The sequence below is a fragment of the Physcomitrium patens genome, chromosome 18 (assembly GCF_059467195.1).
Source record: "Physcomitrium patens ecotype Gransden chromosome 18, ASM5946719v1, whole genome shotgun sequence".
In the NCBI taxonomy this organism is placed as follows: domain Eukaryota; kingdom Viridiplantae; phylum Streptophyta; class Bryopsida; order Funariales; family Funariaceae; genus Physcomitrium; species Physcomitrium patens.
The window spans coordinates 9,819,513-9,834,069 of NC_143427.1; the positions used below are offsets into that span (position 1 = coordinate 9,819,513).

At 36.9% G+C, this 14,557-nt stretch overlaps 2 protein-coding genes across 2 annotated transcripts; one reads left to right on the top strand and one right to left on the bottom strand.

The window, feature by feature from the left end:
- Positions 1-46: 46 nt before the first annotated feature.
- On the bottom strand, positions 47-1,975 carry LOC112295524 (uncharacterized). The gene is made up of 3 exons (XM_024547252.3): positions 1,829-1,975; positions 1,314-1,400; positions 47-1,057 (listed from the first exon to the last, which is right to left on the bottom strand). The coding sequence occupies exons 1-3, from the start codon at positions 1,841-1,843 to the stop codon at positions 524-526; spliced, it is 636 nt and encodes a 211-aa protein (XP_024403020.1). The 5' UTR covers positions 1,844-1,975; the 3' UTR covers positions 47-523.
- A 2,992-nt stretch (positions 1,976-4,967) lies between these two features.
- On the top strand, positions 4,968-7,285 carry LOC112295089 (uncharacterized). Its single transcript, XM_024546261.3, has 3 exons — positions 4,968-5,485; positions 5,785-5,871; positions 6,111-7,285. The coding sequence occupies exons 1-3, from the start codon at positions 5,462-5,464 to the stop codon at positions 6,621-6,623; spliced, it is 624 nt and encodes a 207-aa protein (XP_024402029.1). The 5' UTR covers positions 4,968-5,461; the 3' UTR covers positions 6,624-7,285.
- The last annotated feature ends 7,272 nt before the right edge of the window (positions 7,286-14,557 follow it).

The following is a 14,557-nucleotide window of genomic DNA, read 5'->3' on the forward strand; positions in this document are numbered from 1 at the left end:
CAAACTTACAGCCCCATACTTGCTTGAAATGCTCCAAACAAATGCATCGGTAGCTACAGCTGTAGACCGATGCATAACTGGCATTTCAGAAGTAATTAATACGTATTAACTACTTCTGAAATGACTAGCCAAAGTACATTGTTCAAGATGGACATGTTACACCCATTCAATCTCAACAGAACTTCCTCTCCGCAGCACTCAACCTCCGCAAACAACCTCTAGCTCCTCGCATGCTCCATAATCAACTATCCCTACATACTGACCCTTGTGCTCGACGTTCTCGGCATCACGCGCCACATGATTCTCGGCACTCCACATTTACTACTCGTTACTCGTAGAAAATTGTAAACCCACGCGTACTCGGTGTTCTGGTCTAACTACATCATTTCCCCGCTTCTTGTGCTATAGATCAAGCCACCCTCCAATTTAAATCTGAAATGAGGTGCTTCCCTTCTGCTACTTTCAACCTACTCATTTACAATGTCTATTATTCCCACTCCCAGGATTTGAACTGCCCCGGCGACTAGTTGTAATACACGTAGCGCCTGTAGAAGCCATCCTCCGGCGCGTTTGGCAGCGGCGGATAGTCGTAGTAATCTCGAGGCCAGTACGATTGGCTTGGGGTATAGTCTCTAGGAATCCAGGTGGGTGCGGAAAACCCCGACCCTGCCCAATGCACGGGTCCCTTGCCCCACCAAATGGTGCTGATCGAGGGCGGCAGCGTCTGCTCCATCCTCTTTTGCTCTTCTGCTTCCTTCTTCTTCTTCTTCTCCTCAGCCTCCTTCTTCTTCTTCTTCTCCTCCTCCTTCTTCTTGTCGTCCTCCTTCTTGGGCTTCTCCTTGGCGTCCAACTCCACGAACTTGGCTTTCCTGTGGATCTTCCTCGCCTTTCTCAGAACCTCGTGACAGTCAACCTCGATCGGCTTCGGCATTTTCACCACCACCACCTTAGAGGGTCTCTCTGCCCTTACGTTGAACACGCCGGGCACCTCGCGAATTTCTTCCACCACCTTCTCCACGCACTTGGAGCAGCACATTTTCACCTTCAGCTGCACTTTCTGCAAACACCCAGGGTCGCGCAATGGTGAGAAATGGGGTGACAATCAAACAGGGTAAGGCGCACAATCCTAGCTGCAGGCACAGGTGCATATTTGCAACGTGCTAGCCAGCATACATCGAGTCCTAGAGTGAGCGAACGAGACGCGAGGTGGTAGCAACGAAGCGATCAAGCAATTTCGGTGGACTTCTTGAGAATCTTGAGGTGCCAAGAATTTCGAGCGACATTCGAGGCGAGAAGGAGGGTGAAGTAGATACCTCGAGGTTGTTGATGTTGACGGCGAGTTGCCATGCGTGATTAGGCCACATCCACTCGGGAACTTCCTTGAGCTCCTTGAAATAAATCTGCACGAACCGTGAAAATTGAACATGTTAGCACAGCTGTGTAGGATGCAGATCTCTCTTTCACTATCCCCTTTCTTGACTGATAGCATACGAACCAACTCCACTCTAGAAAAAGAACAGTAACTTCTCTCTTCGGACACGCGGACTTCAGCCCACTCAACAGCATTACAAATCAGTTTCAAAATCTAGAAATCCCCCGAAACGACAATCTAGTCCCAGTCTCCGCCGCAGATGCAGCAAAACCACCACCACCACCACCAACTACACAAACCAGAGCTATGTCCCACATCTCCAGTTCTTGACCCACCTCCCAGTACTCACTAAGAATCCAGACACAACAAAGTCACAAACTTCTAAAACGAGAGTAGCTGTAAACGCAACTAATCCATAAACCTGAGGAATGCATGGGGGAATCATGTGAAACTTACGGGAACGTTATCCATGGCTGCAGATTGAAGTACTGAGTGATTCCTTGCGTCGAATTCTTCCGCTGCACCCACAATTCGAAATGGCACTGTAGGAAGGCGATGAAGCAATGTGACTGAACAACAGCAGCTGCAGCGATGCTGTATGTTTATGAGAATGGATGAGTGAGCGCAGACATGATTGTGTGCAACTCGGGGGCAGTGTTGAGTGCTCGCGCTGCGTTGCAAGCGCAGCGGGTACTGGTCTGTGATTTATACAGGAGCCCTGTCCTTTGCAGTATTTCTTTCCTTCCCCTTTCTTTTGCAGTATTTCTTTCCCCGCACCCTGCCCCCCACCCCCTTCCTCCCTTCCTTTCTCTCCTTTCTATTTCTTTCTACTCCTTGTCTTTTTCGTTTTCAAGTGTTCACATGATCATTTGCTATTTCAGAGAAAGAATCATGTCTGGTTCTGAGCATCATTTCAGTTTTTAGCTTTGTTAGTACCTGTGAGTGTCTGTATCTTTCTCTTTCATGATTTTTCATTCTGTCTGGAATATTTTTTGTCATTTTTATTTATTTCTGTATATATATTCTGTGTTTTTTTAATTAAAAATTTGTATTTCCATGCACAGATTGTACAATTCTATTGTACAGCTTTATTGGAATACATTGGTGTTTTTCGTTTAGCTGAGTGCGGTTGATACTTTTCTATATTATTGAATGAGATTCCTTTTACATACAAATATAAATATATACACATACACAAATACACACAGACATCCAAAAGAGCAACTATGAAAAATCAAAACAAGTCTCGGCATTCCTTACCGAAAGTCAACTGACGTGAACAATAGTTTTTTGCTACATCTTGATATTGAAAAAACTGAATGTATGGAGAATATTAGTTAATTATTTTCTTGTATTTTGTAGTTATTATTGGTTGGATTGTTTATTTTTGTTTATCAAATTTCATTTTGAACTTTTGAACCTTTGATCACCTTCAGATTCTACATACATTTGACTATAGATACACACATCTTGAAGGAGTCATAAATGAATACAAAGATCTTGATCATTGAAAACACAATCAACACAACATTTAAAAACCATCGCAATCTACAGCAGTCAAAATCTACTGTAATTGTGCACTCTTAATCACACTACCAATGTCAAACCCAAACAACAACAAAAACAAACAAATAATTCAACAACCATACTACCACACACCCAATATAAAAACAAGAATAAAAAACATAAGAGAGTGCATGCGTTTACCAAGAATTTCTTTTTGAAGACAAAAAAGTGAACTTGATCCAAAAGCAAGTCCCACTAATAATAATCAATGAAACAAGGATGAGTAAGTGTATGTGTATACATGTTTATTTCATCTACAACTCATTGACTCCCGTTCCAAACTATGCGGACAAGATCCCTCCACTACAACAAACCCTAATATATATATATATATATATAATAAGTGCCGCAGTGTTGATTGGATGAGGCTTTACCGACACACACACACACACATGTATATATATATATATATATTTTTTTTTTATTGTGTGACGCGCAGTCATCTCATGGCTCCGATTCAGGAGAGCGGTCTGAACCCGTCGTTGTCCAAAGGTTAAGCAGACACTTTGCTGTTGTGTGTCCTAAAGGCTCTGAACCCTCCGAGCATTTGAATTGCAGCATCCATTTGAATTGCTGCATCCATTTGAAACTTGCGCATCCACACCATGAGGAGAGAGCTTCCAGGACAAGCAACTGAGCTTCATGGATTACCCGGAGCTCTATTAAACTTCTTTCCCAAGTTGAAAACCTACTTTTTATCTTCTTCTTCTTCAAGTTTCTTTTCCTAAAACAGTGGAATCGATAATGATCTTCTTCGTCTCTATCCAACTAAGACTGTTCTTTACTCCCCAGGCCTAGAAACTCAAATTATATTGCATGGAAGTGGAGAGCAAGGCTATGATGCCTAGTTAGGGCCTTCACTAGCTAATTTGCTGAAGAACCTCGCCGATCCCAACATGGGCCATTTTTAACCGGAACTGTTTGTTGGTAGTTGCAGACAGACGACCAGAAGCCGTTGATGATTCAAATCTAATGATGATCATTTCCTACATTGGAAAAACATTTGAACCTCGGGAAGGAAACCGTGTCGCGGTTGACAGGAGAAAAGAATATTATCAACATAACGTGTGGGCCCAATTTTGGCAATAGAGAGGTAATGCATTCGCAACGTATTGAACACCGCCAGCCACGGGCAGGTGATAGGATGGAATTCCAAGCACATGGAGGAATCAGGTCCCTCATGATTCGACAATAAGACCAGGGATATGAGTCATTTTCTCTTCTCTCCATTCACTTGGCGTCAGCCACGATGACTCACCAAAACTCGAGGAAAAGTAGCCAGATTTAGACTTTCTAAAAGAACACGTGGTGGTGTCGGCAAGTCATGCAGACGAATATTTCCAAACTTGAATGTTCGCTTTCTGAAGCAAGGGAACCATCTACGGACGGCATTCTTGAGCAGGGGGCCAAAGCCGGTGTTACCGGATAAGCGCAAAGTAAGATCCCTTCCATGAAGTGAGAAAAGTTATTGGGATCTTAGTTTACTCATCGACATGTACCCAAAATACAAAATAGCACCGTGACTTGATGTGAAATCGAACCATTTATTTTCCCGATTGCCTCCTAGATTTCGTCCAAGAAAACCTCTTGGATTGATACTAAGCACAAAAAGCGGTCGGTTGGTTACTTTCTACTCTATGGTGGTTAATCATCGATGATCTACCTCTACAAGTGTACTCATACTGTAAATTACTGTTTTCATTGCGATCATAACGGAATGCGCATGGTTTGCACGAAATTACGCAGTTGAGAATGAAGATTTGTCCCCCAAAACACATCTCTACCCATTTAATTACGGTGGCGTTTAAACTTCGAATCCTTGCGGAGGTTCCAGAAATAAAGTTCCACAGACATTCACCGGACCTCTTTTGACTTTAGACCGCGTAATATAAGATATTGTTTTGGTGATATGTAATGGGACCTTCATCCAAGGGACTGTTTTCGTGCAGCGCTTTCGTCCATGGTGCGAAAGTTCCAGTCTTCTGGATTTAAAAGCGAACACGCCTGCCAGTGGGGAACTTTGCAACTTACGATTGTGTGATGTGTGCACCTGTAACAGCGATGTCTGTATGGCAGCAGACTTGTGGGTGTTGAGTTTCAACCGTCTGAGTCGATACGCCGGAATTCCCTTCCTGTTACACGGATGAATCCACGGTGGATCAAGATTAAATGCCGCGAGTTTCGTGAGTCTTAAGAGACTGACTTGATGTTTCCTAGAGCTATAAGATCCTGGATGCCGAGCAAGAGTTTCAAAGCACTCTCACTGCTTGATCTCACATTCGATTTTGACACCGTGTCAGTGCTTCTCCAAGAGTAAAGGACTTCAAAAGACTTAGTTCACTGCACGCAGAGCTGACCGGGGACCCTAACTACTTCCTCGCAAAACGTAAAGGAATCTGATACTCTCTGCCTTCGTTTCAGCGCCTAGTTGGAAACGTGGACGTCGGCGTTCGGGCGAGGTTTTCTGCTAGCCTTCAGGGTTTTAAGGAGTGGGTCGTTTCGGTACTCCGCTCGCAAGTAGCGATGGAGTACGACCAACAGTACGCGGTAAGCAACTGCTGACAATTTCTTGCAGTTCTTGTGTTTTCTTGCTTGACAGGCCTTCAGCGACGTCGCAGTTGTGAGTAGTGCGGAAATCTTGGAAGGAATCTACCGAGTGATGTGTTTGTGCTTCTAAGGCAGCCGTCCTCTGTTGGTCGGGGCTTACATTCAAGCAATCGTTGTTTAGAATTCAAAGGTTTTCACGGGAAAATGACTTCCAAGATAGGACAAGGAGAGATACCGGATGAGAGTTTGGCGCCCGCTCAGGTGTGCTTACATTTTAAAATTCTTTACGATTCGTGCAGATTTTTGCCAAGGAGGCCAAGGATGTGCCCGAGTGGATGAAGGCTCACCACGATTGGCAAAGCGCGGTCAACATCAACAACCTCGAGGTATCTACTTCACTCTCTCCCTCGCCTCAAATGTGTCTCAAGCTTCTTCACACTTTAGGATTCTCAAATAGGCCATCGCAATTGCTCTCTCGCTTCGTTGCTTCGCTTACCCCGAGGCCCAATCACTGCTGGCTAGTTCGTTGCAGTTATGCACCTGTGCCTGCAGCTAGGATTGTGCGCCTAACCCTGTTTGATTGTCACCCCATTTCTCACCCTTGCGCGACCCTGGGTGTTTGCAGAAATTGCAGCTGAAGGTGAAAATGTGCTGCTCCAAGTGCGTGGAGAAGGTGGTGGAAGAAATTCTCGAGGTGCGCGGCGTGTTCGACGTAAGGGCAGAGAGACCCTCTAAGGTGGTGGTGGTGAAAATGCCGAAGCCGATCGAGGTGGACTGTCACGAGGTTCTGAGGAAGGCGAGGCAGATCCACAGGAAAGCCAAGTTCGTGGAGTTGGACGCCAAGGAGAAGCCCAAGAAGGAGGACGACAAGAAGAAGGAGGAGGAGAAGAAGAAGGAGGAGGAGAAGAAGAAGGAGGAGGAGAAGAAGAAGGAGCAGACATTGGCGCAATCAGTGAGCGGAATTTGGAGGGGGATGGCACCTGTGTCATGGGGAGGACCGGTGTTTTTCCAACCCGCCTGGGGACCCAATGACTACACCCCAAGTCAATCGTACGCGCCACGCGAGCACTACCAGTATCCCCCGCTGCCGAACGCGCCAGAGGACGGATACTACAGGCGCTATGTGTATTACAACTAGATGCAGGACAGGGGCAGTACAAAGTGTGGGAGTGGGAGTGATGTGTGTATATATTGATTTATATATATATATATACACACTGTACAGAGGTAAATTCAAAGTAGCAGAAGGGAAGCACCTCATTTCAGATTGAGATTAGAAGGTGGCTTGGCTTGTAGCATAAGAAGTAGCGGAACGATTGAGGCACTCATTGTGTACTCAGTGTTTTACAATATTTTACGAGTTACGAGTACAGTGTGCGGAGAGCCAAGGGTTGAGTGACGCGTGAGGCCGGAAAGGGCGAGCACAAGGGATAGTAAGTAGGGGTAGTTGATTAAGGACCATGCGAGGAGGAGTTACAGATGTTTGCGGAGGTGGTTGCGACGCTGGAGGTTCTAGCTCCTACTGCGCAAGATGCAGGATGTTGGGCGGTTAAAACACAAAATTCAAAGAAAGCTCCCACTGAGAGAGTTGTAGTGTTCATGTCTCTCTGTGGGAGCGTGTGAAGTTGATGGATGGTATGGTCGATTGCCGAGGTAGCCAATCTGCTGGAGTTTTTTCAGTGCTGTGAGTCAATTGCTGCATGAGTTTTTTTAGTTTCGAAGACCGTGTGGGGGTGATGCAAACCTTGACCAGAAGAACAGCCCCTGCGTGTCATTCTTAATGGAATGGAATATTTTATACATCGGTTGTTTTTCAGCTGTTTTTCATGATCTGTTCTGTTCATTGTTTGACCATTTTATATGCACCAGAATTACGCTCTTCGATTGAGTTAACTATCAATAGGCGATATGTTATCAGGAATTGCCATGGCGGGAGGCTTTTCCTTCACTTCAGGATGCATGAGTTTGGGCAAAATCTCGCGGTGTTCGCTCACGCAATCACACAATCTCCGATCTTTGATGAAGTAGTAGAATGGTTGTGTTGATTGTTGTGTTGATTGTTGTGAGACACGAGAGTGCCATCTTCGAGGATTCAGAGCCACCAGCTTATTCTTCAAGAAAGGTTCTGGTTGATGTGAAGCTCCCTGATACTCGTCTCAGATTCGTCTAAACATGCTAATGGATTCTCGTTGGCAGAAGTGCAACCGGAAATTGGGATTACAAAATGCATCGTTTCGGTTTTTCTTCTTACTCCAGCAGATAATCCTTGATGTTGATGTTGAGATTAACACTACCACAATGCATATGTCCGTTTGATTTACAACAGAAAAAGCCTGGTGTTGATGTGCTGATCAGTGTGTTGTTTTCAACACATATGATGGGATCGAAGGACATGTCAGAGACAAACAATGATATTTTGAGTATGTCAGAAGACGTGCGCCAGAAATTGGGATATTGTTTAGTGATATTTCCTTTAATAATCAAGACCATGAAGCACATATTCGCTTCAAAGTTTGACTCTGAAATAACAATTGGTGGAGGGGGGAGGGGTTGCAAATCATTGCGGTATGGTTAGAGTGTGGTTGTTGCAATCTGTTATGTGTGCTAGTATTAAAACAACACCTTTGAGTAGGAAATGTAAGTCATGGTGGTAGGGTTTTTGTAAGAGCAACAAAGAAGTAGGAGTCATGGAAGTTCATTCAGGGTTTGGATTAGGTAATCAATTGGAAACATATAAGTAATATGCAAAATCAATTATGTATTGAAAATCTCCATTTTGGATGCTAGTTGAAGGAGCAGTAAAGTAATTGTGTAGAAGGTGCCAAAGACAAAAGGTTTAGAAATATGTGGAATGTTTTTAAAAATCATCTTTAGCCAAAAAAACTTTAGGTTTGAGGTAAGATAAAGTCAAATTTATGTAAGAAAGATAATACTTGGTGAAGAATTAGTTTTTAGTTATTCATTAGCTATGGTAGTTAATTGGTGAAAATTCTCTTTTAAATTTATATCGAAATATGATTCAAAGATAGTAGTAAATATATCAAACTAAGAATAAATAGTAAAATATAATGAGCTTGTAGCCTAAAAGAAATTCTTTTTAAGAAATATATAGTTCTTAAAAAATACATTATAAAATATTATTTATAAGTATTTTAGATAAAATTGTTATACAAAAGTTTTGGAATGGCTTCTAAAATTTATCATATAGAAAATATGAAGGAAATTTTACAAATCCAATTGTAGATTTTAAACCAAAAAAGAAATATATATATATATATATATATATATATATAATTACTAATATAAAAAGTCATCTCTTCTAATCTTATTTTATTGCAAATCCATATATTTAGAAGTAAAGTGCAAAAACTTCATTGTAGTTATGTACATATTTAATCTAAAGCCATTTTTTTTATATTTTTTTTATTAAAGCATTAAAATTTAAAATATAATCTATAAGCTTAATAATAGATAAGAAAATATTAATAGATTTTAAGACGCCTAAATGCTTAGCAATTAAAAAGATGTCAATATTTGATAGTAATCAATCACTATATATGTAAAAAAAAAAATGATATATAAAAAGAATAGACTCTAAAATAAGAAATATACTAATTTAGACCATCTACAACTTATACTTATTAAATTTAATAGTCAAGGAAGAAATATCATGGCTATATTAATACATAGAAAATACAAACTATTGTTTAGATTTAGTTTTTGATGTTTAAGCAAGATTAAAAATATAAATATTTTTTATAATTTTTTAGATATTTTTATATATAAAAGATGCCTTGTTATTGACCTCATAATGTAATTCTCTAAAATCATTCATAGAAAAATATTGCAATATCTTAAAAACAAGAAAAATTACTTATTTTTTGTTAAAGCTATATATTGAAATTACTATATAATAATGTAATAACTGGAATTGTAACAAATAACCTTGATTCTTTAGGACATAAGAAATATATATGTATATATGTATATATATATATATATATATATATATATATATAATTTAATGAGAGATTTTAATCTAATATTATACTTTTTAATTAAGATATCTTAAATATAATGCTAAATAATCAAAACAAACATCAAAAATTATGCTAGTAAAAATCTTAAATATGTTTTAATTTTCATGGACATTTGATTAATTTTTTATTAAAAAAAATATTTTTATATATATTTAATAAATACTACAAAATAGAATTAGAAAGAGCTATTATTTCTTGTAATAAAATTGAAAAGTGCAAATCAATATCTCTTAGTACAAATATATTTTCTATATAAAACTATTTTATTGAGTTTTTAAATTTTTATTATTGAATTAAGCCAAATTTAAATAATCTTAGTTTAGAATTGTTCAATGACACAAGAAACTATTTTGACAATACAAACAAAGTTGATATCTTACATATAATATTACTAATAAAAAATATTAAAAAAAAAAAAACAACTTCAAAACTTATTGGTCGTTAGTGAGATATGTGAATGAAATACATAGATTGTAAATGATTATCAAAGAAAAATCGAATCAAAATAAACCAATAAATCATGTTATAATTTTATAATCTTTTATGTATTGAAATGATGTATCATTCTTATCAACCACCTCCATTATAATGACAGACAATATTAATGTTCCTAATACATGATTAAGCCAATATTTTAAATCTAATTCTTTAATTTGATTCTTTCATCTACAAATTAATTATTTCTTCAATCTCAATAGATATTGAAAAGACTAAGTATTTTGTTACATAATATTATAGATCTAAATGATTATATAATATATTCCAAAGAAAGGAATATATTAGTATATGTAACCTATATATAATAACATAATGCTTCAAAAATACCTGCCATTCAATGGAAAATAATAGAGATTCTCAATTCTTTGCCTCTTCGAGTTATTTTAGATGGTTGCCATAGGTGAGTTACTAAATCAACTCACCTTGGAAGTTTAAAATACAAAATGCACTTATAGTACTTAAAATTATAATTAAGTTAGTAAATGTGGAAGATAGTGGATTTATTTATAGATCTAGTGTTAGTAGTATAGGGTGATTAATTCATAAAATTGCTCGGATGCAACACTTCCACAATTGTCTTGTTCATCATTAGAATTGCTAAAAGCCAAGGACGTATAGAAAATCAAAATTAAAAATCAAAGAATTGCTTACCTTAGAAAAAATTCTATAATGTTTGCATCTAAACAAAAGTAAAATAAAAATAAAAATAATAAGATTACTCTTCGTGCAAAGGAGGTAGTAGTAGAAAATTGTAAAAAGAGGAGTCGGAAAATAGTAGTAGAAAAAAACTAGAAGTATAGGTTGCTGGTCCAAGATTTTTATTGAAGCAATTTTCTCATAACTTGGGCCAATCTGAATTCAAGGGAAGGCAGCCCCATCCATGAGGGATCCAGGGCGATTCTATATTCTCTCTCTCTCTCTCTCTCTTTTTTTTCCCTTATGTAACGACGTAGAGCTCCTTAATTTGGGGGGGGGGGGGGGGGGGGTTGCGGTTGTTTTCTTGTTTTTCCTATGTCTGTGTTTCCCGGAGGTTTTTTTTGTTGCGGTTCTGAGGCGTAGAGCAGCCGTGACTGGCTGGGTGGGAGCGACGTAGTGGTTTTGACTCCCAGTGACGTCGACGGTGGAGCTGCTAAAATTGTGCATCGGGCTTTGGAGTGCAAGCGGTTGACGGCGGCTAGAGTACAATGCGGTTCCAGTGTAGTGTGATTGGTTCAGTAGCTGCTGCCGAAGTTAGTCTTGTTGATGAAGCAAAAAGTGTGGCTGCGGGGGTACGGATGGACAATGAGAGATTTTTGGCAGGACTCTGCCACATTGTGGGTGTGGTTTGAGTCGTGAGCGGCTCTTGTTCTGGTCTTCTTCCTTCTAGTTTTGGTGCCCCTGCAATATGGAGGCAAAGATCTCTAGTTTTTAAGAAATGCTGGTTCTGGTCCTTCGGCATCGCGGTGCCGCGGCGACGGAAGTCAGTGCGGCGCTAGGGAGCCGGACTGGAGCGGCTGGCATTAGTGGCTTTTTGCATGGTGTGCAGAGAGTTATCCCAGTGCTAGTTTTGTTTTTGTTTTGTTTTGTTTTGTTTTTTTTTTTCCCTTTTAATTCTGCTTCAACAATGCAACGGTGTCGGCAGTTCTTTGTTCTCGGAAGGGTGTTGCGGCTGTTTCCAATTGTAGAATGGCTTTGAGCGGAGGCAGTTTGTATTGGAGTGGCTAGAGCCGTGCATTAGATTTATTTTTTACTTCTGCCGTTGCAACGCGTGGCGTTGTGGTCTTGTTGCAGTGCGACGGTGTCGCAAGATTGTTTTTGTGTCTGTGTGATCTTTTGGAAGCTTGATTGCGCTTCCAAGCGGACCTTGTGTACAAAGTTTGAAGAACTAATAAAATTGAGAAAAAACAAAAAGTTAAAGTAAAGAAGATCCAATATGATTGCAAGTCAAGGGTAGCAAGTTTGAGAGGTCATAATTTGATGTTTATAAGAACTAGGGTCATAAAACTTAGAATATAGTTTTTTTTTATTAATTCATAAACTTATTTACTAAGTTTCAAAGCATTGTGACATTTGATTTAGGAGATATGCAAGAAAGAGTAACTAGAGTTAGGATAGTGAGGAAAAAATAGTGACCAAAAAATTAATGTAGGTGATTTGTTTGTTAAAAATAATTTAAAACATAAATTATTTTAAAATTTGAAATATTAAAAAGAATAAGATATTTAATCTATGGCAAAAGGTTTTAAATTATTCCATTGATTTTATATTGAGTTATACAAGTCAAAATAAAATATATTATATTAGATGCAAATGAGGATTTGGTTAATAGCATAGTGCAAATTAATGTATAGAGGAGGATAAAAAATAACTAAGACATATATAAGCAACAAAGATATCCATAGCAAAAAGCTTTGTGCTTTCTCAAACTAACAACAAACTTCTTGACAATGTCATCCTGCATTATTTTATCTCTCTATAGACAAGAGAACTATTGTGCATCTATTGTGGAATGTTGTATTCTTATCCAAGAGTATAATTGATTATTGGTACTTATATTTTTGAATTGAATTCTTTCCTATAATTGTAAAAGATAATCAAGTCTCTAAGTATCTTCATAAATTCACCATTTTTTTTTTGATTGCAACATCCAACAATAATACTACAAACTTGATACAAAAGCAAGAATATGCACCAACTTTGTTCCAATTAAGATTACTCCATGCATGGGCATGACATCAAAGTTATACTTCACTTAGCTGAATTTTACAACTAAAGTACAAAAGCTCCATGGATGAATTATTTATAATCTGCCTATTTTCAAAATAAGTATTTTTTTTTTTTTTTAAATAATCAAAAAACAGCATTATATTAGATAACCATATCTATTAATATATTTCTTAGATAAATAAAATTAGATAGAAGTAAATAGAAATAGATTAAATTATTGATATTTTATTTGGAAGCTTTATAAAAGCTTTATAGACTAATTCTAATTAAATCTTTATAAAATCCTGAAATAGAATAAAATCTAATAATTAATAATTTAATTATTTATTTCAATCTAAAATTCTTATGTCTTCTAATCTTTTGATTGAAAACAAGTACACATTTTTTATAAAATATTGATCATATCAAATGATAAATAATCCTTATAATTTATTTGAATGTTTACCAACCTCCTTCTTCAATCTTGATATTAATCTTCTAGCACCAATATCTCTTGATTATATTATTTAATTACTCTCAAAACTTATACAAATATAAAAAAATAAGTTTGCTATAAGTATTTAAAATTTTATCTTAATCCAATTGAATATTTGGTACAAATCTTAGAAATCTTCACTAATCCTTCAAACTCCAACTTTTGAAACTCTAATATATTTTAATTTTAATAAAATTTATATAAATTATTTGATCAAGATCAAACTTATAATATATATTTATCACAATTATGATCACACAACTACAAAATTTCACTTATATATCTACTGCCAATTTCACAAAAGTCTTCAAAATAAAAAACTTTTATATTTCTCAAAAAACATAAAATCACCTTAAAACAACCCTGATTTTACAAAGCCTTTAAAAATTCATTACAAATTTAAATCACTTCAAATATTATTAAAAAAATATTACTTTGATTTCCTTGCATTTTTTATTTTTTAATTAAAAAAATAAAAAAAATCTTAAAATTGTTCTATTTGCATATTTTTAAGCATTAGGAATTTGATTTTGAGCTTGATTTACAATTTATCCTCTCTAGATATTAATTGTTGGTTTCTTAAGATAATTTTTATAAGAAACTATTTTTAATTTTTTTTAAAGATAATTATATTATTTATTTTTCTTATTTATGATCACACAAAGTAAATAGAAGCCTTTTTATAAAAAGATATCATTAACACTTATTAAATTTTACTACCTCTTTGATTATTATTTATATTTCTAAGGTAATTTTATACAATATTTTTAATTAAGTTTTTTTTTAATGTAATCTTTATTTTTCTTTTTTATCTATCTAATAGTTGTGTTATAATACAACTATATCCTTTAGAAATAAACTAAAGATGTAATAAAGTAACTCCCTTGTTTATACTTATTTCTCGGCCATATTAATATGATGTCATTACTCAATAATTTGAAGGACTTCTACTTGTAAGGTATTAGGGACTATATACAAGATAAAGATTCAAGACCAAGAAATGGAGTTAGCTTGACATTAGAACAATAACTAGATACAAGGCAAGAAGATCTTTGCTAAACTATAAGAAGTGAGTTATTAAGGCTTAGGATCCCCTCAACCTCGACTTCTATATATATTAGGTTCTAAGAAGCTTCTTCAAAAGTTTCCATGAGGCTTGGGAACAAAGTAAGCCTAAGATCCTTCTCTGGTAATTTTCTAAATCATCTAAAGCCTCTTAGAACCTTCTAGGATCTCTTATGACTTTCTAGAACTTTCTTAGAATCTATTAGAACCTTCTAGAACCTTCTTAGAGCCTATTGAAACCTTCTTAGAACCATCTAGAATCTCCTAGAATCTTCTCAAATTTTCTTC